Raw genomic sequence first — 27,708 nt, 5'->3', positions numbered from 1 at the left:
GAAGTATATCCTGGAGCTGAACATAGAGTTTGTATTCATAATTTATGGAAGAATATGAAAAAAAAAAAAAAATCATTGCAAAGATGGACATAAACTCCAAGGATTGGTTTGGGCAGCAACTAATGCATACACTAGCCACTAAGAAGCTGACTAAATTCAGTGTTTTGAGTTTGACTATTCATGCATACCTTATCTCATTACCTTATAAGTGGCCGTGAAGTCAATTTATGTTAGGGATATACCACGCTACCAATACCAATGACTTTGAGAATCATTCAATGCATGGATATTGGACGCTAGAAATAAACCAGTTTTTTACTTAATTGACATGATTTGTGGTAAACTCATGGAGCAAAGGACTGTACGAAAGATGACGAGTTTGACATGGCACCATGAAATAGTGCCCCATGCGGAAGAATACATAAGAGAAATTACAACATGAAAAGAACATCTATTAGTTCACAAATCCAAAATTTTCAAGGCTAAGGTGGAATCCTTCCATTCAAGATATATATTTGATGTTGAGAGCAAAGACTACACATGTAAGGTATGACAGTTGACTGGACTTCCTTGCATTCATGTCATGGCTTTCATTAGGATGAAGGAGCATCCATTGTGACATACGTATGTTCATGATTACTACTACGCCGACATGTAACTTTTACATTTTTTGAGTGAATTCCATTTATACATCAAAATACATACACTAATTATAAGTGCTTTAGGTACAAGATGGCGTATGATGGAGCAATTCCCATGTTACCTAGGAGGGATCAATGGAAAGTTGCTTACGATGTGGTGGATGTTGGAGTGCCAAACACATCTAGACTTAGAGGACAAAAAAATAAAAATAAAAAGAAGATTGCCAATTTTCTTGGAGAAGGAGAAGAAAGTACATAAATATAGTAGGCATGGTCTTTGGGGCCATCATCGAAGTACATGTAAGAATCCATTACAAAAGTTTGTCGAGGACACATTAGTAACACAAGCAGGGCAACCAAAATGACCAGAGTTGCCAAGTAGATAGACTGCTGATGACTTTATTGAGGGAGGTGAATACAAACACTCATATGTTGAAGGTTTATAAGTAAATTGAAGTTTATGAATTTTTTGGGTCACATGTTTAGGGTCAAATTTTTTGTAGACGTAAATGGTCACATCTTTTGGTCACATGTTATGAAATGTTATTTGTTTCTTAAATTGTTGTTTGGGTCACATGTTTTGAGTCAGATGTCACATTTACAATAGTTGTGTACCGTACCTTGAAGGTAACAAATTCATATGCAACAACATCGACAAATCCATCATCTGAAATTTTTATAAATGGTATAAGTTCAATGAGATCAAACAATCCATTCTTCTATTGCATATATATCATAGTTAATGTTAGGCATGATTTCCAGTAAATGCTATGTGATACATTCTTTTATCCCATAATCATTGTTTATCACCGAAGATCTGCAATACAGAGACAACAAAAAGGCTATGAAATTGGGACATACTTTAAAGCTTCAGGCTTGTCAATATAACTAGTGAAGATCTGCACTGAAGCTATCGAGACGATCTATAACAATTAAGCTCCAAAATTTTTTAGGGACTTTAACAATTAAGTTATAGTACACAACTACAACATTTAGCTATCAACTAACTTCAAAATCTTTTAAGCAAATTATAGAATTTCTCCAATAAACATCATATTTTTTTTTCATTTCATAAATTCAATAAAGATACAACATACCACTGCAATACATGCCAAAAAGCAAGCTCAAGCAAACATAATGCTTGAACTATTAACCTTGGGTAATAACATAATATACTACAAATATAACACATGTCGTCCCCTAAAATAGTACATCAAATCTACCTCAACAAAAAACCCCCCAGATTGGAGTGTCAATAAGAGCAATCACAACAAAAACTTTAATCATCAGGAGAATCAAGTCAAGCTTCTTAAAATTCCTTGCATTGAAGGCCTTAAATTTATAATGTGTGACATAAGATGTTTATTTTTGTTCATCTACCCATTTAAAGTAACTGCAATCATCATCACTTCAATTATAAATACACATGTAAAATTGTCTTTCACTATTAAGCTCTCTGTGGCAAGTATACAAGACACAATTAAGGTGACATTGACAATAAACTTGGGAATGTTACCGCATGACTTTGACAACAAATGAATTTGAAGAACTCATTAAAAACTTCACAAAATCTATCAAAATAGTACAAAATTTGGATGATTAGAATACAATAAGCACATATAGCAATGCAACAAAATTTTATTCCTCATACCCTATCAACTCAGATGTATAAATAACAAGACAAAGCAAATTCATTGGAAAATAACAAGACAAAGCAGAGCAACATAAACCTAATTTTCACAAATCCGAAAACAAAAACTTCAGCTATCAAAGTAAAATTACAGGATTCAAATTATGTAACTGGATGTAACTATGAATTCAGGGAACTGTTGGCTACTGAGATCGAATATAACCCTTTACAAACCCTACCAACTCAGATGGTCGGCTGCTGAGAGCACACAACTACTCACTCGGGAAATTATAGACCATTACACGAAACAGAGCTTCTTTTTGAGATGCGAACTCTAACATCCTTCTAGATGCGAGCTCATCTTCTTCACTTCACGAGGAGGTTTTAGAAGTTTAAGAGCTAACACACGAAAAAGAGGAATTTCGGCGGGAAGAAGACGCCGCTGAGTGATATATTTGAGATAAACTTCATATTTGGGTGGAAACTGTAATATTAATATTTGAGATGTTAATATGTAAAATTAAAATAATAGATCTGAATATTATTCAGGAAAATAATAATATTAAAAATAGTCATTAATATTAATATTGTATTAGCTATCTAATACGTTATTGTCGCTCGGGGCCGCACTGCTTTCCAGTCTAGATCAAAGAAGGCGGAAAGCGGATCCTGGTTATATGGTAAACTATCGGCTTCCTTTTTTCCGAACCCTTAGCCTTTCAAGCTGCTTGATTTAGCCATGTTTGAGCGATCGCAGTATGTTGACGTGCCGCTGATAGTGATGCTATTATCTAATTTTTTATTTGTTTTGATTTTTGTGCTTTGCTTTGATGCTTTTTGAGTCATTTTTTAGGTTTAACTTTATTTATGATGTGAAGATTGACTATCTCACTGCAAAGGTTAAATCAAAAGCCAATCTTGTAACCCAGTTGTCTTTCTCTAGTCATAGCCGATTAAACTTTGGGAGCAAGAACGAAGAAGAGTAGAAACCTAAGGTGATTCGGGATGTGGAGGAGACCGGCTTTGTTCAGTTATTGGATCCCTTCATATTTGTGGACAGCCTCCAGCAACTATATCGATCTTCACGTTCACCATCTCCATCACAAGGTCACTGTCTACATATATTTATTACTTTCAAGGTGAAATGCAATATTTTCTCCAGTCTTTTTCAGAACTTCGGATCATGGTCGATGAAATTTTAATTCAAGATGAACTGTATTAATCCATGGGGTTGGGGGTGTCGTGTCATTTACTGTGAATATTTCTCTCGAGTCAGATTAATTTTATTACATTGGGCATCATATTTTCGAATTAGTTATAACTTCCTTTGAAATTCTTGATCTCAACTCTGATACCTGGTGATCTGTGAAGTGTATTCACATTTATGCCATTGCTGTCAAGTTTTGTTTAGCGTGGCAGCGGATCTCTCCCCCTGCCACACCTATGCCAGGCCGCCACTGTACTTGATAGGCATTGCCAAATTTTGCTAAATGACGCCTAAGGGCATCTCCAACCGAACGGCAAACACTTGTTTGCCGTTCTTGCTTTGCTCCAACCGATCTCCATTTTTGACGCCATTTGATCGCGGATGAACAGTGCGACGCCAAATATTGGCGGCATTTTTTTCTCTCTACCGAACAGCTTGGGAAGAAAGGCGCGAACGAAAACGACCATTTTAGCGGCAAAATGGCGTTGGATTGGAGATGAAATACGGCATTTTTTGATTTCCCTGCATTTTGGAGTGAAAAATGACATTTTCGGTTGGAGATGCCCTAAGGGGCTGCTTGAATGCAAGCCGAATTTAGTTGATTCTGTAAATTTTGATTATGTTACTAGTCTTATGGGTGTTAAATCCTATAAATTATTTCGATGCCGTCATCTTTAGTTTAAGTAAGCTATTTGGATGCAAGCAAGAATATTTAAGGGATTTGAATTACATTTATGAATGTCTTGATTAACTAGCTTAGATATAAGTAATTGATTAAGCTTGGTATAAATTATTTAGGTTTAATTAAATAATTTATCACTTAGTTATCCTAGTTAGGAATTAGCTGTAGTGTAATAATAAATCAAGGTGAATGACTATAGAGTTTAATTTAGCAAAATAATGTTTATTAATTAAAGGTGAATTAACACATAAACTATAATAAACTCAATGAAATGTATTTAATAATAAAAATGTTAACTGACTAAATTATTAGTAAGTAATCAGGAATTTTGGTGCTAACTAAACGTATAATGAGGATCTCTCAATACTTATTTGTACTTTAGACTAATTGTAAATAAAATAACTAATTAATTTGAATGCTAGAAAGCTAGAAGAACTCGCAGAGAGCATTGAGCATCTTAGATTTATTTATTAGCTTTAAAATTAAATTTCATAAGACATGTTAATACAACTGATTATTAAAAAGCTCAAATTAATGGAGAAGATGGTATATGGATATAGTCTTGCTGCATTTTCACTGCACTCGAAAGTGCCTATTATTTAAGTGTCAAATGTGGTTGAGTGCAAGTTTAGTCTGGGCTAATGGACACCCAAGGAATATGAAGGGACACATTTCTCTACCCAGAGTTTTATTCCTGTCTTCCATCATGGTGATATATGTTGCAATCAACAGAACTTAATCCCCATATTTGAGCCCTGATATGAAGTTAATGATAAAAATTAGAGGCATGATAGCTATAAATTGAAAGGAGTAGAGGAATCCACCTGATACATATGAAAGAGGAAAGGAGGGAACTTGACAGTTGCAAAAATGTTCGAAGATCCATTCACACATTGCACATAGCTTTGTGCTCATGCCAAAACAATTTGGATCTAAAAAGCACGAAATTATATATATATATATATATATATATATATATATATATGAGAGCTCAATTGCATTCATCTTTAAAAAAATTTATCAGTGCCCTTTAAGCGTATGATGATCCTGCATCAACATTATTTAGGTCAACTCGTATTGCAAATAAATTCAACAAACTCTTGATGTAAGATGTATTATTGTCTAGGGTTAATTAATGCAAACTTTAGATGAGATGCACAAAGTAGCACAAAAAAATTCACAATTTGTAGTTTCCCAACATTAAATGTTAGCAAAGATTAGTCACTTTTGATACAAAATTTGAAAACACATTTTATTCATTCTAAATGATGATGTAAATGCTGCCAAAATTTAAAATTCCATAAGAAATCTATGAAAAAATATAAAGTTCTACTATGCTTAAGATTCACACCACAAAAAGAAAGCTGATATGTATCAAATTTGACAAAGTCCCAATCAATCACTTAAATCAATCACCAAGCAATTTGGAAGAAAGAACATAGATAGAAATTACCAATTGGAAAATGAAGGCATCACTTCAGCATAAGCAGAATTGTCCTTCATGATTATCATAACTTGCATAACTTGCAGAATGCTTGATGGATTCCAATCCAAAAACACATAAGAATTGAGAAGAAGCATATATATTTAATATTATTTTTATATACTTTAAGGGGTCCTATTTATAACTTTAAAAAAAAGTTTTTAAGCATCCTCTAAGTTGTGGCATAACTGCAAGTTTCAGTTCAACTCACTTGAATTCTAGTAATAAAAACAACTTCCCAACTTTAGTTTCAGCAAAACAGGAAATTTCAACTTTTAGAATCCCCTTCCAGCATGCTTCCTTCCAATTTCCGCTTCCTGTTACAATGAAATTTTAGAAAATAGGAAGGAAACCATCATCAGAACAAAGGCTGCACAGGAAAGGTCAAATTAAAAAAAAACAACTATTATCTTTGTAGAAGGAAACAATGATGATCCGATATTTACTATAACGCATATCGCCACAAGTCACAGTTTGATAGAGAATCAACAACTTCTACTACAAGAATCTCAGATGTTAATCAATGACTTTTGCTAGCTGGATTCTCCATCCGATTGTGTATGTAGTGAGTCTACAAAGTCAACATATAATATAAAGAGAAACAAATACCTAAAGTAGTGTGAGAAATCAGAAACTAAAGCCGACTCCCTCCTCCTCTGCCATTGATGGCTCGCCTGCACGCAAATGACGAAGACGACGACTCCCTCCTTGATAGACGAAGGCACTGACTCCCTCCTTGATAGACGAAGGCGCTGACTCCCTCCTTCTAGGACTTTGCTCGGTTTGGCCTCGCCTGCACGCAAAGATGACGAAGACACCTCGGTGGTTTGGCCTCGCCTCGCAGAAATGACGAAGACTAGGGCTTCTCGTGTAAACTAGCGGTCGTTTATACGATGGAAAGGGTTTAGGGGGTATAAATATAAAATATAAAAAATTAATTATTAAATATCAAGACATGCGTGTCCGTTTTATTATTATTATTTTTAATTGGTCATGTTAATCCCTCGTCGGACACGTGTCCCCGCCGTGTTGGGCGCATGTCCATGTCCAACATTACATTCCCTCTTTAAGTGGAGTGTCCGTTCATCATAGATGGAAATCTAATATCCACAGATTGTTGGATTGCTTTAGATGAAAAAATGTTGTCCACAAATTACTGGTTACTGGAGATGGAAAAGTATTACCCAGAAATTTATGATAATTTGAAAAAAAATACCCAAAATATTTCGTTGATTATTTTTTGGGGTATTTTACTCCCAAACTATATAAAAAGTTTGATTCAGTCTCACAACTCCTTAAATAGGAGCCAAAGTAATCCCATGGTTAAAAATTAAAATCAATTTGGGAAATTCATATTTTTTATCAATAATTTTTTATTTTCATTACAATCTTTAATTATTTAGCTTAGTAGGCGCCAAGAGAAGTCATGACGAGTAACTGCATCAGTAGAAATTGATACACGGTGTAAGAGAAGTCGAGACAAGATGATGGGCCAAAGGAGAAGGGAGTTAGGTCACGACGAACAACTTACCAACATGTGTCGAGGGAAGTGGAGACGACAGGTTACCTGAACAGTTTACACCAGTAGCTCACAAGTAGAATACATATTTTGTTTATTATATTGATAAAAAACTTAAATGATTGAAATGCACATTCTATTTGAATATGGTCGTATTGTACTGCTAAACACTTGTTTATTGATGCTGGGGTCATGGCTCAGTGGTATTGCCATTTTTTGAGGGAGTCACGATTTTTTTTAATTGTTGTTGGGAGAACCCGAAAATGAAAAAAACTATGGTTTATGGACTACGAGGAAAATTTTGGAATTTAGATATTTAACATTTATGGTCCATTTATGAGTTTAAGGTCATATTTATGGTCACACGATTCTGCTAACTGATTTTATTGATGTTAAGTAGTTGGTGCCACTTCGAAGATTGGTATCTTAGTTGGAGGACCTAAGTGACATGAAAAAGCACAAAAACCCGATTGAAAGGTCAAATGTGGGTGAATATGAAGTGGCCTATTTAATCTCAGGTTAATTATTGTAAAAAAAGAACATTGATCATTGCCTAATCATTGATTGATGCCTCCAATTATACCCTTGGATGCCTCTGTCAATGTTGCTGTCGAGTGAGAGTGGAGAAGATCATAACTTCATCTCAAATCGAATGCAGGAGTGCTTAAAATGGTTTTTATTTTCACTCTTACCCACCACGAATTCTCTAAGGATATCCTCTCTTAAGGGGGAAACTATCAAAAAAATCATTTGTTGAAATGCATAAACATACATCTAATGCGGAACCGAGCTACATCTGTACTCGAGGTGCTTTCCAATAGGCAGGATGATTAACTATGGTTGCTTGCACTCATATATGAAGTCTTGAACATTAGGTCTAAATAAACCTTTGTTTGATATGAGGGGAAACCTAGTTATGAATAAATCCAGTCAAGTTCATGACTCCAACCCTCAAACAACATAGTCTACAGCCTTCTCCGAGCAAGCAAATATTTCATAAAACCATTATGCTGCATTTCGGGTGAAGCAATGGATTGCATGAGAACTATATTCTAAACTGCTCCACTTATCTTTCTTGGATTCGTTTAGGTTGTAATCATATCACTGTTTTGCAGGTTAAAGAGGGTGATACTTCTAAACAAGTCAGACCTTTTATAACCTTTGTGCTAGGTAAGTTGAGTAGAGTAGCACCCGTTTCGCTGTGTTTAGTTAGGTTTTTTATGTTTAAGAAACAGCATTGCCATTTATATTTTGTTTTTGTCATACTTTTCTAACTATTTATTACTGAAAAGTATTTTTTAATTTCTTTTCTTAGATTGTTTTTGATACTTAGTTTATGGATTCCACGGGAAGAACATGCTTTACATAAAACAAATTTCTTTGTTAAGCACGTATAATAATGACTACGATTGTAAAGCACTTTACCAACAGTTATATGTTGTCATGCATTTGGGCATAATCAGTACAGTATGGGATAAATTTTCTTTTTCCTCCTAGTGGTCGAATACTGTTTCTTGCTTCAAACTCCTTGTGCTGAGCTGAGTTGCTGATTGGTGTTCTTAGTGATTTAAAGATTATTTCCTTCTTGGTTTCTTATGAAATCTTTGAACTTGTTAGAAAAAGGATTTAAAAGAGGAGAAAAGAGAAGTTTGAAGTTTGAAGTGGGGACGGGAGTTTGAGGCGGAACATGTTTGCCTCCTAAAAACAGGGGCCGGTCTCTCTTGGACCTGCTGGACCGCTCCCTCGTGGACCGATCTAATATATTCTTTTTTTGAGTAGGCTAAAACTTGACCCTATAAATAGAGGTTGAAAAAAAGAGAATTAAAGAAGAAATTAACTCTCTTTAGAATGGAAGGAAATCTTAATATTATAAAAACATTTAATTTAAAAAAACTATTTAATATAGTATTAGCATCCCAAGAGATTGACTCCTAGCCTCCACTAGCCGCCAACCCCTCCCTCCCATGACCTTTGAATTTTGAATTTCAAAATTCAAATCAACCTTAATTACTTTTCTAATTTACCCCACTATTAATTTGAAAAGTTGCCTCATTTGAATTCAAATTAGATTTGAATTTCAAAGCTTTCCCTATTAATAAACTTAAATTAGGAAACCTTATAATTACATTAAATCTGAAATCAATTTCAGATTTAATGACAATCCCTAATTAAATCCTCCCCATGCCCATACATCGAACCTAGACACATCAAATCCCTCCCCCTATGGCCAGCCCCATTCTCTCTCCAATTTGCCACCTAGACTCTCATTTAATGACCCTTAAATTCCCCTTGGTTGTCGCCCCACTTAAGCCCTCAATTAGGATTAATTTGGATTTCAAATTAATCTTTCCCTCCATAAAACAATTTGAGAATTAATTTCAGATTTCCTTCACAACCCACCGTAACCCTAGCCGAAATTCTCCTCCTCTCCAACTCTCCCCCACCTTTCTCCTCTCACAAATAAGGATTATCTTTAAGCCGACGTTGCCTCCATGCATGGCCGATCTGGAACAAGATCATAGATTCGTGTATGATAATCAAGTACGAATGGACCTTCTCTGATCACCTTTCTTCGACTTGAACCTTGAACGTTGATGATACCGTGGACGCTTACGTGGATCGCATCCTCTTCACATTGGTACCTTCCATCGAAGAGCATCTTCCAACCGGACATTGGTGAATCACCGGTCATCTCCACACACTTCCTCCTCTGGTTAGCTTTCCTTGGATCTCTACCCTAGGCTTCCTTTCCCTCATGGTGGCATCTTCCGGATTGTGGCTATTCTTCCTCTGCTAAAAACCCATAAAGAGCATAAGTGAGGGAAACTCAAGGTACTTTTCTCTTTGTTACATGGTGGATTGTTAGTTTATTGCACTTGCGTTTCCATTTTATAATTGATATTATTTGAGATCTTGCTCTTCTATTGTGTAATTGCTTGCCATATCAATTTAGACAACTTTTAATTCGTATAATCTTTTCGAAGTGAAACATTGGTTGATGTTACAACGCCTAATTCAATCTTTATAAATTTCTACATGCAATTCTTACTTGGTTTCACTCTTTTGGGAAATGACATAAAAGAAGATGATCATATCCTTATAAAACCCAAGAAATCATACAAGTCTTTGGTTGAATCAAAGATCAAAACAAATTATTCATTTTCCATCTATTATTGCGAATCTACTTATGCATGTAGGGTATGATTTATCTTTTCAAGAAGAATGAATGATTTGCTTAGAGATCTAGTTGACTCTGAGGTTTTTAGGTGAGAAATTATAAGATGACAATAGGCGAGCTTAATTTGTTATATGATTTAGAGCTCTTGAGTCAATAATCGAAGATTTCTATCCTTCCTTGGTACATGTAAGAGCTAGAGAAAATGTATCTTTCTGGGCTAAAGGGAAGAGTTAGCACCATTTTAAAAGCAAGTAATTTGTTTAAAATTTAGTTGCTCTTTCTTTAAGATTTAGCACCATTTTAAAAGCAAGTAATTTGTCTAAAATTTAGTTGCTCTTTCTTTAAGATAATGACTCCATGATTATCACCGATTTTCATCTTTAGTTCATGGCTTCTAATTTTATTAGTGTGAACGTCTTTGTGTTGATTTCCAAGATTGATCCCATTTTATTGGCTTGTTGCGACGTTCCATACAATTTTGTCGTGTTATTCTTTTTAGAGACACGAGCAAAGATTACCTCTTTTTTCATCTTAAGTTATTTTCTAGGTCTTTCTCCAGAATTGTGAAAGAGTGAACCCTTTAGTTTGAAGTGTCTTAGTACCTCCAAGCATTACTCTTTGTCTGCTTTCTTCTCTTCTAACCTCAGTGAATACTACTTCAGTTTTGGGGAATGTACAAATCTCTAGAATTCTTACTCAAACTTCATCTTGTTCTTTATTGAGATCTACAAGAAATTGTATGCTCTTATTTTCTACACAAGTTTGATGTATTTACTTGTACACTTCTATCATCAACCATTTGACTTGAAAATATCCATTCTTGCTTCCTTGTTTGAGATTATGAGCCTGATCGCATAATTCACACAATTTAGTAGAGTTTTTAAGATCTCATTACGCCATGCTTACTTTCTCATTGTGCAATACTGTAGTGTAAGTACTTGGATACAATGTGTTATTTTCTAGAATTGATAAAGGCATTGTTTTTATCTCATGTTGGAAATGAAGGGTCAACTACTTCAGGTTGATGGATGGTACTATTTAAGTATCCAATCTTTCATCTTCCTTGAATCACCATTGGAATTGAGGGAGATTATTTGAAGAAGATTTTTTTTATTTAGTTTGTTATTCCGAGTGAAAATTTATGTACACAATATCGATTATTAGTTTTTGACTTTAAGATAAAGGGGCAAAAAATAAAGAAATAAAGTAAAACATTTTTCTAGGATTAGATGGGGGCATTTAAAGAATATTAACAAAAGTATTTTTGAGAGTAAGATTTTAGATCTTAAGATTCTGTCTGTGCATGAGGATGCTAATATTATGTGGGAAAAAGTGATTAGTGATATTAAGAAAATATTGCAAAAGATGTGCTTGAAGTTTCGAAGGAAAAAACTCCTAATTATAAAAATAGTTGGTGGTGAAATCCAAATGTGCAAGAAAAGATAAAAAATAAGAAGATTTGTTATAAAAATTGGTTTAGATGTAAAAATTCTGATAATTGGGAAAGCTAAGAAAGCTATTTGTGATGCAAAGAGCTTAGCTTTTAATGATTTATATAATAGATTAGATACTAAGGAGGGAGAAAGATATACGTATAAATTAGCCAATCAAAAGATAGGAGTAGTAAAGATTTAGTTCAAGTAAAGTATATTAAGGATGAAGATCAAAAGGTACTTTTCTTAGAAGATGATATTCAACAAAGGTGGATGAGATATTTTGCTAAAATTTTTAATGAATAATGTGAAAATACGATTGACTTTAGTGACTTTATCACTTTAAATAAAAATAAAGATTTTTGTTTTTATCGGCATATAAGTAAAACCGAAGTTAGAGATGCTTTGAAGAAAATGAAGTGTGGAAAAGCTGTCGGACTCGATGATATTCCAATAGGGATATGGAAATGCTTAGGAGATGAAGGAATTTCTTGGCTTACTAAACTTTTTAATACTGTTTTGAAGACTAAAAAGATGCCAGATCAATGGTGAATGAGTGTGTTAATTCCTATTTTTAAGAATAAAGGTGATGCACAGGAGTGTGCGAATTATAGAGGAATTAAGTTAATGTGTCATACTTTAAAACTATGGGAGGGAGTTATGGAGCGTAGGTTGCGGCGTGAGACTAATGTTTCTCAAAATCAATTTGGATTCATGCCTGGTAGGTCTACTATGGAAGCCATATATTTATTTAGAGGTATGATGGAGAAATATAGAGAAAATAAGGAGGATCTACATATGATATTTATTGATTTAGAGAAAGCATATGATAAAGTTCCAAGGGAAGTGCTATGGAAAGTTCTTGAAAAGAAATGAGTTAATAACGTTTATATTGAAATCATTAAAGATATGTATGCATGACCTATTACTTGTGTTCAAACACAAGGTGGTTTGACCAAGCATTTTCCTATTTCTGTTGGATTACATCAAGGATCAGCCTTAAGTCCATTTCTTTTTGCTTTAGTCATGGATGTTCTCACTAGACATTTGCAAGAGGATGTACCTTGGTGTATTCTTTTTCCTGATGATATTCTTCTTGTTGATAAGACTAGAGAGAGAACTGATGATATTCTTCTTATTGATAAGATTAGAGAGGGAGTTGAAAGTAAACTTGAATTATGGAGGTCAACCTTAGTCTAAAGGTTTTCGCTTGAGTAGATCTAAAACTAAATACATGGAGTGTAATTTTAGTAGCAATAGTTCTAGTGAGGAGATTGTGACTTTGGGCGATCAAGTCATTAATAAGAGTACACGTTTTAGATATCTTGGTTCTATTGTTCAGAGTGATGGTGAAATAGATGGGGATATTATCAGCAGAATTCAAGTTGGATGGTTATGCATTGGGTTTATTGTGCGATAGAAAAGTTCCTCTCAAACTTAAGGGAAAATTCTATAAAGATGGTGGTGAGACCTGCAATGCTTTATGGTGCCGAATGTTGGCCATTAAAACAGAAGCATAATAATAAGTTAAGTGTTGCAGAGATGAGGATGCTTAGGTGGATGAGTGACTTGACCCTTAGAGATAGGATACAAAATGAGCATAGACGTGAAAGGTTGGAATAGCTCCAGTGGAAGATAAGATTAGAGAGAGTCGCCTTAGCTGGTTTGGTCACATTAAACGGAGGCCTTCCGATGACTCGATTAGGAAAGTTGAGGTATTAGATTTGACTTATGTTAAGAAAGGTAGAGGTAGACCTAAAAAGACTTGGTTAGAAAATATTAGAAATGATCTTTCTTTATTAGATTTAAATGAGAATTTGACTTTTAACCGAATACAATGGCGAAAAAGGATTCATGTAGCCGACCCCACATAGTGGGACAAAGGTTTGATGTTGTTGTTGTATTGAGTTTGTATGATGTGATTTGAAGAGGTGAGTATTCCATGGACAAAAATGACAGTGTGGCTTGGTAAGATTGATGAAGAAGCTTGGCCCTATAATAGAGGGCTACAAAGGTGAAAAAATAGGAAGAAGTACACTCTCTTTAGCAATTGAATGGAAATATGAATATTCCAATATGATTTGCCCTATAATAGAGGGTTACAAAGGTGAAAAAATAGGAAGAAGTACACTCTCTTTAGCATGAATGGAAATATGAATATTCCAATATGATTTAGTTTAAAAAGCACTATAATATATTAGCTAGAATCCCTAAAATCAGCTCCTAATAAAACCCGATCCAGCAGCCTTCTATATAAGAGAAACCGTGTGCTGGAAGATGGAGCTGCTGCAGGGATACTTTCAAAAAAGGATGCTCCCAGCTACAGGAAGGCTCCAACAGGGATTTCCGCCAACAAAGGGACATTGGATGGCTGTTAGCAAGAAATCACTAGTCTTCCTTGTTAATAAGTAAGAGCAGAAATTAATCAAGAGGGGACCACAAGGTAGAAAATAATTTGTATTAATTCTATTTCTTTTAGAAAGATGCGACAATATTCAACAGAACTTTACCAATCAACAGGTGATCGTGCATGCATATTGGGGTGCATCATGTGAGGATGCCAGGGGGTTTCTTTTGGTTTTAGCGTAATCTATTTTTCCTTTTAGAGAAGGATTTTCAATGTTGCTTGCCCATTTGGATTTTAGCTTTGGCACCACAGCATCGCTAGCACAAAATGCTCCTTATGTTCGGTGATAGGGAAACCTATGATCCATGGTTTAATGGTTTTTTATTCAGTTTTTGTCCCCTGAAGTTTTTGTTAAATTACAAGCCCTATATATATTGAGCCTGCTCTAAACCGTTCTTGCCCGTGACCTTGTCTTCATTATTTCACACCTCTGGTGTTTCCCACTAGAGGCTACTAAATCCCAAGGAAAAATTTATTCACTTTGGTAAATTGTAGTAAAATCACGTAATGACTCCTTTTATCTTTTTCACCTTCAAGAAAGGCTTTAAATTCTTTTTTTTTTCCTAGAAATTATCGTTATTCATGAAAACCTCTTAAGCAGTGGAGCCAGAAAATTTTTCGGTGGGGGCCTAAATTTATTTTGACAATTTTTCTCAACTTTTTTCATCCGGGCTTGGGACTGACATATGTAGTTTTAATTTTTTTTTTCAATTTATTATTTAAACAGAGAAAAATATTAAATATTTGATAATAAAAAATTTATAATTTATAACGTATGCCATTCATATTCTGAAAGAGTTGAATAATTATTTCATTATCAATATAATCTAATATTTCTTTTTTCAATATAAACGATTAATGTATCATTCAACCATTGATCTCTAATCCTATTTCTTAACTAATTTTTTATATTATTCATGACAGAAAATGTCTTTTCGGCTCCTGCAGTTGTAACAGATAATACTAACGTCAATTTCAGTAGCCCGAAAGCAAGAGGATATAGAATATCCTTTTTACTTCAGATTATTTTCTCAACAAGACTTTCTAAATCTTTTTATGAAGAAAATTGTTCATCAAATTACATATTCATAATATAAGTGTCCAATTGATTTTCAAGAATCGTTTGATCAAATAGAGTAAAATTAATTGGATAGTTCAACAATAATTCCAAGTATATCTTTCATCAAATGTAGGCAAAAAGAGAATTCAAAAGTCTGTAATGATTCCAATAATGTGTCTGCCTCATCTCTTTGTTTTGAGTTCGAAAGAATATGAGAATAGGTGTGCATCATTTGGATAAATTTAAAAAATTGAATCAAATTGTTCTTATTTGATTAATTTGTTTTGAATTTTTAAATATAAATGATGATTATAATTTTACTTGTTTTATTTTTTATTATTAATTCAATTTTAATTTAAGAAAAACCAATCAAAACATCAAATGAATCATATCAGTTTATTAAAAATAAAAATAAATAATAAATAAACAAAATCCAAAAAGATCAACATGATATTATTTATGATATATCAAAATTATAAAATTCACTAAAAATTATCTAATATTCTTCATAATACATATAATTATTCTTGTTGCTAAAGTTTATTATTTTTCGATTAGCTTAGAATTTAGTTTAACCAATAGAACAAAAGTGTGATTTGGAAATATTTAATAAATTCATAAATCAAATAAAGTAAATAAAAAATACGCACAAGGAGTGGATATTTTTGTGGGACAAAGATGGTCCTATTTTGCTAAAAACAATAGTGTTTATTTTTTATGATGAATATTTTAATACATTGTTTAGTGCTAGGGAGTTCCCTGGAACTGACATACTGTATGTCTTAAATACAACGAGAAATGTGCATGTTAAATAAGCACTGGCACCCGGTGCAGTGTTAAAAGCAAAAGTTTCCACACCATAGATGAATGTGGGAAAAAAAGTTAGTCCATGAAACTAGAATTAAGATAAGAATTTGGAATATAGGTTCTCTTATAGCCAAATTAGTGAAATTAATATATCTTATAATTTATCGGTTGATAAATATTCTATTTATTTAGGAAACTAAATGGTTTGGAGAGTGCGTTAAGGAGATTGATAGTTTAACATTTAAAACTATGACATGCAAGTAAGAGTAATACTAGAAATAGTGTATATATGATAATAAATATGAGTTTGAAGGATTCTCTTATAGAAATTAATAAAATTAAAGATAAAATTATAATTTTAAAGTTTATTGTTGATGTTAAGATTATTAATATTATAAGTATTTATGCTAGTCAAGAAGGTTTGTATTTTTGCTCAAATTTAAAATTTTAGAATGATTTAGAAGAATTAATACAAATGATACCTCTTGAAGCAAAAAGTTTTTATTGGAGGAGATTTCAATTGACATATTTGTAGAATGGTAAAATATTTTAGAAGTATTCATAGTGGTTCGGAGCGACTAATGAAAGTGGGAGGATCATATTAGATTTTATTTTAGTTTATGATTTTGCAATTGCTAATACCTTATCTAAGAAAAGGGAGAAACATCTCATCACTTATAAGAATGAATATAGTAAAACTCAGATTGATTTCTTATTAAAAAAAAAATCATTTAGATAGAAAAATTGTAAAATCATTATGTATGAAAGTTTATGTACCCAATATCTCTTATTAGTTTTGGACTTTAAGATGAAGGGGCAAAATATGAAAAATAAAATAAATTGTTATCTTATGATTAGATGGGAGCATTTAAAGAATGTTAAAAAAAATAATTTGAAGAGTAAGATTCAAGGTCTCAAGATCTTTATTGTGCACAAGCAAGCTAATGCTATGTGGGAAAAATAGTTAGTGATATTAAGAATGCCACAAAAATATGTGCTTAGAGTATAAGAAGGAAAAATTCATAATAGTAAAAATAGTTGGTGATAGAATCAAAATGTACAAGAAAAGATTAAAAAATAAAAAGCTTTGCTATAAAAGTTGGTTTAGATTTAAAAGCTCAGGAAATTGAAAAATGTATAGAGTGGTTTGCAAGGAGTCTAAGAAAGAAATATGCGATGCAAATAATTTAGCTTTTAATAATTTATATAATAGATTTGATACTAAGGAGGACGAAAGATGCATGCATAGGTGAGCTAAGCTAAAAGATAGAAGAAAGATCTAGTTCAAGTGAAGTGCATTAATGATGAAGATCAATAAGTGCTTTTATTAGAAGATTATATTCAACATAATTGAATGAGATATTTAATAAACTTTTCAATGATCATTGTGAGAATACGATTAACTTTAGCGGCCTTAACATCCTAAATGAAAATAAATATTTATGTTTATATCGTCTTATTAGTAAAATCAAAGTTAGACAACAACAACAACATCAAGGCTTCATCTCACTATATAGGGAGGAAAATCAAAGTTAGAGATGCTTTTAAAAAAATGAAGCGTCGAAAAGCACTTGGACTTGACAATATTTCAATAGAGGTGTGGAAATGCTTAGGAGATGAATGAATTTCTTGGCTTACTAAACTTTTTAATATTATTTTGAAGATTAGAAAGATGCGAGATGAATGGAGGAGTGTGTTGGTTCCTATTTTTAAGAATGAGGGTGATGCACTAGAGTGCAAGTTATAGAAGGATTAAGTTAATGTGTCATATATTAAAACTATGGGAGAGTGTAATTGAGCATATGTTACGACATGATATTTAAGTTTCTCAAAATCAATTTGGATTCATGTTGGGTAGGTTTGCTATGGATGTTATACATTTATTGAGAGCTTTGATGGAGAAGTATACAGAGAATAAGGAGGATTTATATATGATATTTATTGATTTAGAGAAAATATATGATAAAGTTTCAAGAGAAGTGCTCTGGAGAGTTCTAGAAAAGAAAGGAGTTAATGATGCTTATATTCAAGTCATTAAGGAAATATATGCAGGAGTTATTACTTGTGTTCAAACACAATTTATTTTGACTATATGTTTTCTTATTTCAGTTGGATTGCATCAAGGGTCATCTTTAAGCCCATATCTTTTTTGCTTTAGTCGTGGATGTTTTTAGTTCTTCCTAAGCATTTGCAAGAGGATGTTCCTTGGTGTATGCTTTTTCCTAATGAAATTCTTCTTGTTGATAAGACTAGAGAGGGAGTTGAAGGAAAACTTGAATTATGGTGATCAACCTTAGAGTTTAAATGTTTTCGTTTGAGTATATCTAAAATCAAATACATGAAGTGTATTTCAGTAGCAATAGATCTAGTGGGGGGATCGTGGTTTTGGACGATCAAGTGAATAAAAAGAATATAAGTTTTAAATGTCTTGGGTTTATTGTTCAATGTGATGGTGAAATATTTGAAGTAGAGGAATGCGTCAAGCATGTTGTGTGATATAGAAGTACCCTTCAAACTTAAGGAAAAATTCTATAAGATGGTGATGCGACTTGCAATGCTTTATGAGGCATAATGTTAGCCATTAAAAGAGAAGCATTAAATAAAGTTAAGTGTTGCAGAGATGAGGATGCTCAGGTGGATGAATGACTATACTCTTAGAGGCAGAATGTGAAACGAGTATATACGTGAAAGGTTGGAGTAGCTCTAGTGGAAGATAAAATTAGAGAGAGCCGTCTTAGTTTGTATGGTTACATAAAATGTTAATCTTCCAATGATCCAGTTAGTAGAGTAGATGTATTAGATCTAACTTACATTGAGAGAGATAAAGATAGATCTAAAAAGACTTGGTTAGAAAGTATTAGTAATGATATTTTTTTTATTAGATTTAAATGAGATTTGACTATTAATAGAATATAATGGAGAAAAATGATTCACGTAACCGACCCCACGTAGTAGGATAAATGCTTGATGTTGTTATTATTGCTGCTAAAAATCATTGCTTGTAAGATGCATAATATCTCAAGCAAATATGTCGACTTATAAAATTGTAAGTTAATTTTGTGTTTGCTTTTGTTATGTGCAAAATTTTAATAAGATGCATTGTGCTTAGCATATGGTTTGATCAATTTCTTTTGTGATGTGTATTTGATGCTATATCTTATTTTTATTTTAGTGATGCTTTCACAAAAATATTTGTGATTTGTGTACTTAATATTGAGATTACGTGAGGTTATTAATTTTAAATAATTTATTATGAAATTATTTTATCACTTTAAAAATAAAATTATATATTCCTTAATTGGTAAGTGTTCTTTGGTCTTGTAAGCTTTTTTTTGACACATACAAAAAGCTTCAACGAAGTTGTTAAAATCAGCTTTTGAGGTAAAAATAATATCTCAATCATGAGTCTTCTAAATAGAGATCAATAGCTTCTCAACAATTTTCCGCTATAAGTTTTCCATTATTAACTTTTTTAACTTACCTTTCAAACAACTATGGCCTTAAAAAATGAAGGCTTATTAGTCATGTGAATGTATAGGTATATTCAAGTTCAACTCAATTATATATATACTATTATTATTAGTATTTAGAAAGTAGCATGTGATTTTATTAATTTATGATCTTAGTTTTTAAATTTTTAAATTTAAAAAAAAAATAATTTGATGGTTCGTATGTTTAAGCATAGATGAACTCAGGTAGCATAAAATGCAAAGGGTTAAAATTCAAAGCATAAAGCAACTTTGTATGAATGTATTAAAACTTGATCCTGCATGTATGAAATATATAAAAGTCAGGAGACTATGAGTAATCATGAAAATCATCGGATAATTTTGTTATTACTCCTCATTTAGAGTTTACTATATCAAAAAATTTTTATGGACCCTGTATATGCTTGTAGGATTATTTTATAGTGATAATCCTAGTTATTTAAGCATAAAAACTCCTCCAAATATATATATTTTTTGTTTAAAAAATTTATTCATTATAATTTTCCTATTTTCTATAATATTTTATTTCTTTTATTTTTATTTTTCAATTAATTTGCAACTGAAGGCATATATTCTTTAACTCTAAAAAGTCACTCCATTTTGAAATTGTTTCATTTTAGATATTGTTTCTTTTCTTCTTATAAGATGGTTTGGAGTTAGGATGCAGTATATTAGATTCTTAAATGTTGTGGCGATTTTGCAACAATGAGGGCATGCAAATGCGGTGATGGGAGAACTCTCTCCTGATCTTTACAACCATTCATATTTTATAATTTTCTGAAAATTATTTATATTAGTTGCCATTGACAAATGTTATTTTATTAGTTAACAAAAAAACCATATAGTTTAAATATATTATCCATTATCTTAATATTTGGTTTTAATACTATTTAATTTCTATTATCTAATGTTTAAGCACTTTAAAGATACAATCTATTACCTTAATAATAGTTTTTGATTATTTATTACAAAATAACATCAAATTTAATTACTAATTCATTCTGAAACATATTTTATTTAATTTAAAGTATCGAATATTAACATTTTAATAATTTTACAAGCAATGATTCTTCCCAAAGGTTTCTTATCGTGAAAGTACATATGAACAAAAAACAATTCGTATTATTAAATTTTTAATCTATTAAAGTGCACTTGGTGCATGCGCAATTAAAGTTAATGTGTATGTATATATATACATGCCGGCCAGTTCGTATGTATTTACGTATTTAGTACTTTAATCTTTGTATTTAATTAGACAACACTATTGTTTAAATGACATCATAATATATGTATGAAATTGTATATTTCACTTAAAATATGTTAATGTTAGTGGTTTTCTTGATGCTATTTAGCATTATGGTGTGGTATAAGTAAATATAAAATTTAGATGTTAGGTATATAAATAGATAAGAACTGAGTGGTACATATATAAATCTCGCATATATATATATATATATATATATATATAATATTTTCTATTTACTTATCTCACTTTAAATTTAAACATTTCACTCAAAATTCCTGTCTTAATAGCTAAATGAAGGTATGCTTTTTTGAATGCATTTTTTTCAGACTTTTTCATTTTTTTATCTTTTTCTGAGACATGCATCTTACAGGAGGTCCTGGCAGTGGCAAAGGTACACAATGTGCAAAAATAGCAGAGACGTTTGGATTTGCGCATCTAAGTGCTGGAGAGCTGTTGCGAAAAGAAATCTCATCTGGTTGTGAAAATGGGTATGCCCTTAGGCCAGCAACTTCTAACATGAGGCATTTCTTAAGTAATTTATGTGATAGTTGATCTTTTGGCATTGGGATGCAGAGAAATGATTCTTGACATTATAAAGGAAGGGAACATTGTTCCATCAGAAATCACTATCAACTTGATTCGCAGAGAAATTGAGTTGAGTGAGAATCGGAAAATTTTAGTTGATGGCTTTCCACGAACCAATGAAAATCGTATTGCTTTTGAAAGCATAGTAAGTTTTCGCTCCAATATGCTTTGTGATGGCTGAATATTTTTTCTGTTGCTGGTTGTGGCTTTTCCTTTTTCCTTATATTGCTTATATTGTCGTGATATCATTTTACTGATATAGTTACAATGTTCAAGACAATCCCATACATCTTAAACAATTCATGAAGAATTACATAGAGTTTATTCTTTTTTTAATTCTGAATTTTATTGTTTTGAGAAATGCTGATGATATTCTTCTTGTTGATAAAACTAGAGAGGGAGTTGAAGGTAAACTTGAATTATAGAGGTTAATCTTAGAGTCTAATGTTTTCATTTGAGTAGATCTAAAACCGAATACATGGAGTGTAATTTTAGTAGTAATAGATCTAATGGGAGGATTGCCACTTTGGGCGATCAGGTCATTAATAAGACTATATGTTTTAGATATCTCAGGTCTATTGTTCAGAGTGATGGTGAAATAGATGGAGATATTATTAGTAGAATTCAAATTGGATGGTTGAAGTGGAGGAATGCATCGGGCTTGTTGTGTGATAGAAAAGCACCCCTCAAATTTAAGGGAAAATTATATAAGATGGTGATTAGATCTGTAAAACTTTATGGCGCAGAATGTTGGCCATTAAAAGAGAAGCATACAATTAAGGGTGCGTTTGGGACGGTTGCAGCTGTTGGTAATACAAGTTGTAAAGTTACTGCACAGAAAGCTGCTTTTTGAAGTTGTTGTACATAAAATAGTATTTTTTGTTTGGATAGTATAATTATAAAGCTGCTTTGTTGCAGCGCATAAGAATAATTTACATTACTATCCTCATTATACATAAATTTAAATTATATAAATTCAAATTCAAACTAGAAAGACAATTCATATAGGATATAAATTCCTCTTCCGGCTCTAATGATCATAATTGCTTTGTTGAAATTGTATTATTTTGTAAAGCAGCTAATTCCTGTGGAAATCAAACTTTCGAATATCATTTCTTGGGTGTTTGGGCTGTAAAAATGCTTTCAGTGGAAATCAAAACCAGAGCAGTTTTATATATTATTAATGCATAAAACGCCTTACAGAGCAGATTACAGTGGATTAAAATCATAATTTATTACTTATGCAGTAATAAATTATGCTTGATAAAACATAAAAACAACAAATTCTTATGCATTAATATTGTATGTAAACAAAAACATAGAATTCAATATAAGTAAATATGAAATGCATAGTTTCTCATCTTTAAATTGTTAGTCATTTCATGACCAAGCTGATACCTATCGCAAACATTGAATTCTGGATCTCGCCTCATCTGCATATTTTGAATAAAAAAATAATGATTTCGCCTCATATGCAATGCTCAAAAGTACAAATATTATAATGGTATATTGTTCATCTTTTTTTACACATCAAAGTCAATATGTACAAGTGACATCTCAAAAAATGATATTGAGAAAATCTTAAAGAACTTTAGCATGAAGGCCAAATATGAATGCATTAAAATAAATATCTCGGCCAACACTGCAACCGTATATTTGTTTGGTAGTTCGAACTGTGTCGACTCCTGTTGACCCACATAGGAGGATCGGGTTTGAATTTGACTTTTTGACCCGCGCAACATCCTATGACGTCACATATATTTGTTTGGAAATTTCAAGAGGCGTTGGTTCAAATTTGAAACATTCTCATTTTTAAAGAGTTGAAGGAGAAGAAGTGATGTATGATATTTAGAAACTCTAAAGTATCTCAAGTTGTTGTATTATTGAGTTTTATAATTTTGAGATTGAAATTTAGAGTTTAAGTTGACATTTTATTAGAAATTTGGAGCTCAAACCTAATCTAACAAAATGCAATTGAGACTTCTATCCTTGACTCTATAAAGAGTTTGAGATAACTGACTCTTTTGAACTTATTATCTCCCGTTAAGTGGAATGCCATCTAAACCCACTTAACCGATTTCAAAACCATAATATTCAATCTTATGAAATTGCAAGATAAGTTATCGTGTTATTTAATTAAGTATTTGGGATCGATGTTTAGAAATCCTAAGTGGTCTCAGACATATGAAGAGTATCTATTTTTTAATTCTAAATGCAATTAACATTTTATTATTGATTGGTTAATAGAATGCCCCCTTAATTACAACCATTGTGGCAAGTGCTACTTAATTACAATACATTATGCATAAAGAGGCAACCTTGTAAATTTCTTTTAAATGCAACTTGGATTCTACTTCTAAAAAGACGCAAGTCTTATTATGAGATTTTTTAAATTCTTTAGCAACGATCATTTTCCAATATGTTTCCAAAAGACATCACTTATAGAAGATTCTGATCCATTTTCTTTAAGTTGAAAAATCCTATAAAAATTCACATTTTTATTATTTTGAATTATATTGGAAAATGAATCTCCTTACAAGTTAGAGAAACATCTTTATATTTATTTAAATCATTCAATCATCACCATATATAGCACTTGCTTAAGAGCTAAGCTACCTGTTTTTAACCATGCTTTTAAAATTCTTAGGGGACTAAGTGATTTTTTATTTATAAGCACCTGCAGAAAATTTTATTGAATTTTAGCCCTTTTCTATAGCCCTCCATAAGCATGACCATTTGCAAAAAATGGTGTTGGTAGTAAACATATCAAAGTGCTCGTAATCATAATGCACCTAACTGTTCATCATTGACCACAATACTATAACATTTAGCAGAGAAGACTACAACAACAACATCAAGTGTTTGTCCCACTACGTTGTGTTGGCTATGTGCATCGTTTTTCTCTATTGTGTCTTATTAAGAGTCAAACTCTCAAATAGAGATGATCGGTCATTCAAAATATATGACAATTAATCATTCAAAAACATACATTAATCATAAATTGCATCACATCAATAAGTGTATCCAATATTCAAACCACAATAATGATCCTAACCTAAAATGAGGATCCATTGTCCCTAATAAACCAGAGTGTACTAGGCTGTGTGGGTGTCAACTGTCAACCTATTGACGACTTTTTGATTGTGGAATGTGGAGCATCGCAATGCTTAAGCATTCAGCTACGCAACACTCAAACTAGTATAAATAGGGGGCTAACGTAGTTTTGTTTCATTGATTTCTAAAATCATTCAAACTCCTTAGCTTCTAGCTTCTTTGTTCTTAGTGAGATGTCACCCAAGAGCACTTCTAAGAAGAGGAGGGGCTTCTCCTCCTATGATTCTCACAAGTTCGTAAGCGCTGAGGCGGAAGACAGGTACAATCATTCCATTGCAAAAGCAACTGATCCCTAAAAGAGGGTTTAGAAATCTGGGAGGTCAAATAGAGTTCATGATTGCACAGAGGGGTTGGGAGAAATTTTGTGAGGAGCCTTTTACATATGTAGTTCCTATTGTTAGGGAGTTCTTCATGAATGTAAATGAGTGCAAAAACAGTAAGGTTTATGTTTGGAGGAAGTGAGTTCCCATTGATAGTGTCTCTATTAATAATTTGTATGGGACCCTAAATATAAAGCCAGTAATTTATCATAAGATGGATCACCTTATGGACCAACAATATAGGCAGTTTCAATATTGTGCTGAGTTTAACCCACACCTGTTCAGATTTTTAAGAACTGCAACTTCATTGCAAATTGCAAATCTAAATCCAATCCAATTTTCAACAGCTCCATCATATAACCCCTACAGTGGCCCCAATGCAATAGCAGCTGGAGAAAAATAAGAAGAGTGAGAGGGGAATGTTTTAATTTTGTTAGTTGTTTTTTTTAATGTAAAAGTTTGGGAGAAAATTTAATGAAATAGATATTTTTCATATTTGTGCTATTGTGTTTTACTTGTCCTTATATTTTTAATGCACTTGCCAATTCATAATTATTTAAGACCTTATATTTATTAATGATAATCTTAAAAATTTAAGAAGTAAATAAATAATAACTTAGTGATTGACAGGACATAATGTTGGCAAAATAACAATTTAAGTAAACCTAATTACAACTAATAATTTTATTAAAATTCTTCCTATAAATGAATTTTCTAAAAGCAGTTAAGCATATAACTATTTTTCTCTGGATTAATTAATAAAGGCATATTATATATTAGGGCATATTATATACGTGTAATAATGGAATCATAAAACCTATAATAAACCTTATGTTGAACTAAATTATATTTAATAAATGGGACTGAGAAAAAGGTATTCAAAATCATTAAGAAGTATTTAGCGAGAATAAAATAAAAGTGGAAAAAGGAAAAGAAAACAAAAAAGACCAAAAGTCAATTAAAAAAGTACGAAAAAAGCAAAAAAAGTGTGAAGCTAAGTATTGAAAAAATAAAAATTAGTATCTAAAGTGGTCCTACCCTAAGAAAAGTGTAGTATTTATGGTACATTAACAAATTTATATTATGTTTGAAATATTAAATAAATTTGAAACTCCTTTAAGCTTGAAATTATCAAGACCTAATTATATTAGTCAAATTTCACATACAACCTTAGAAGTTCTGTTTAAAAAGAATACTAATTAAGATAAAATTTATTGGTTATATTAATTTTATTATTAACAAGTTTGTTAAATGTTTAAATCACTAATGTTGTTATTCATTGAATTTAAATTTAAAAGATTGCATTTTAACAAACTAGGGAGTTGACAAAAATTAAATGTATATGTATTACTTGAGGATAAGTAATGATTTAAATTTGGAGAATTTTGTTAAGTTGAAAATTATAACGTTTATGGCTATGAATTTTTGTTTTAAAAAGTGCTTAAGTTGTTACTCTGAGTAGGAATCCTTAGGAAGGAAGCCAATTAGAGCAAACTTTGGTTTAGCCCCGCGGCACCACAAATTATAGCGCCAGAATGCTCTTGCTTGAACTTTGAGGTCAAACAGAGAGCTCAACGCCACATCTCTTGTAGAGAGAGAAAAAATAGAGGGCAAGACAGAGAGCTTGGCGCCAAATCACTTGAGTACCACGACAGTGCAGTTATTGTAGTTAGGGAACAAAGAGATGCAACAATTCATCATAGCACCGTGGTAGCACAGTTCATTAACACCACAGTGCTAGTTCAGTGAGGAGCGTCGAAGCACCAAACTATCCTGTCAGGGTGCTGTGATAAGATATATGAGTTAATTTTATGCTTGTAATATAAATAGAGGGCCGAATTTCTGCAATGGGGAGTTTTATTATTGTAACACCCCACAGTACTCTTTAATCGTAATTACAAATTCCATTTATTTGTTAATATTAACATAACAACAATAAATATTAAACTAATCTATTTAACAGTTATTTACTAATTAAATTAAATTATATGTAGTATTTCGTACTCACTTGATTATCCGTTTGGGTCTTACAATTATTGTCATATTTTCTTTCTATTTTTAGTAGAGGAGAGGGAAATCGAGTGTGTGCAAGTGGAGTAGGAGCAATTCTTGAGCGGAGAACTTATATTCCTTTGCAAGGAAATCCTTGTTCATCTTTCTCGCCCTATCTCTTGAACTTTAATTTTAATTATCAACTGAAGTTTGTGATTGTTAATTGTGTTTTAATGGATTTATTGGCTATTTTTTATTATGAATTTATGATTTGATATGATGATATGTAATTTAGATTAGGTCTAAGATCTAAATTGTGCAAGAAAGATTGTTGTGTTCGCTTAATTTAGATGTGGATTGACTATTCTCAAATTTAAAACCAAGTGATATATGACTTCAATGGAGGCATAGTGGAACAATAAGAAGAGCAAGAACAAAATACTTGAAAGTATGGACATATGACTTTCAGGGTTTTGGAATCTCTAAAGAGATGTGTATCATAAGAGACGAAATTATTTATGCTCTGATCTACAATTAAACATTGATTAACCTATTTACATCACACATATGTACCAGATCAATCATAAATTTAGAATTCATTTTAACTTGAAAAAATATAAAAAGATCTTTAGTTTGTTTTTCTTTGCCATAAAAAAATTATTATTGGCAAGATAAATCTTGCGATTAAATGAATTAGTAATTAACTTATAAGATCAGCGTACTGGTTTTCCATGGGATTGATACTTTACTCATACTTTATATTACTCAAACGGCACGTGTACTTGCGTAGCTTTGTTTAAGAAATTATTATATTATTCAGGGCCTGTTTTCTAACCATGCATATAATCACATTATAGTTGCTTGCTGGGCGTGTGTAAAGCTTATCACTAAGTTGTTATAGGCTACTTTTGAAGAC

General features: G+C 32.0%; 1 protein-coding gene across 3 annotated transcripts in view; it reads left to right on the top strand.

The window, feature by feature from the left end:
* The first annotated feature begins 2,877 nt into the window (after window positions 1–2,877).
* Window positions 2,878–27,708, top strand: part of LOC110110605 (UMP-CMP kinase 2) — a 30,626-nt gene continuing 5,795 nt past the window's right edge. Inside the window, exons 1-5 of one of the 3 annotated variants that reach the window (XM_020842176.2) lie at window positions 2,878–2,951; window positions 3,215–3,378; window positions 8,278–8,332; window positions 21,152–21,269; window positions 21,355–21,511. In XM_020842176.2, the coding sequence (XP_020697835.1) occupies window positions 3,277–3,378; window positions 8,278–8,332; window positions 21,152–21,269; window positions 21,355–21,511 (432 nt within the window). In that variant the 5' untranslated portion in view covers window positions 2,878–2,951; window positions 3,215–3,276. Of the gene's footprint in view, window positions 3,028–3,124; window positions 3,379–8,277; window positions 8,333–21,151; window positions 21,270–21,354; window positions 21,512–27,708 lie in introns of all 3 variants that reach the window. The other 2 variants (XM_020842178.2, XM_020842177.2) reach the window with 2 other exon arrangements.

The sequence above is a fragment of the Dendrobium catenatum genome, unplaced genomic scaffold (assembly GCF_001605985.2).
Source record: "Dendrobium catenatum unplaced genomic scaffold, ASM160598v2 fragScaff_scaffold_1639, whole genome shotgun sequence".
Taxonomy (NCBI): domain Eukaryota; kingdom Viridiplantae; phylum Streptophyta; class Magnoliopsida; order Asparagales; family Orchidaceae; genus Dendrobium; species Dendrobium catenatum.
The sequence above is the reverse complement of the archived record's forward strand: the minus strand, read 5'-3'. Positions and strand labels throughout refer to the sequence as shown.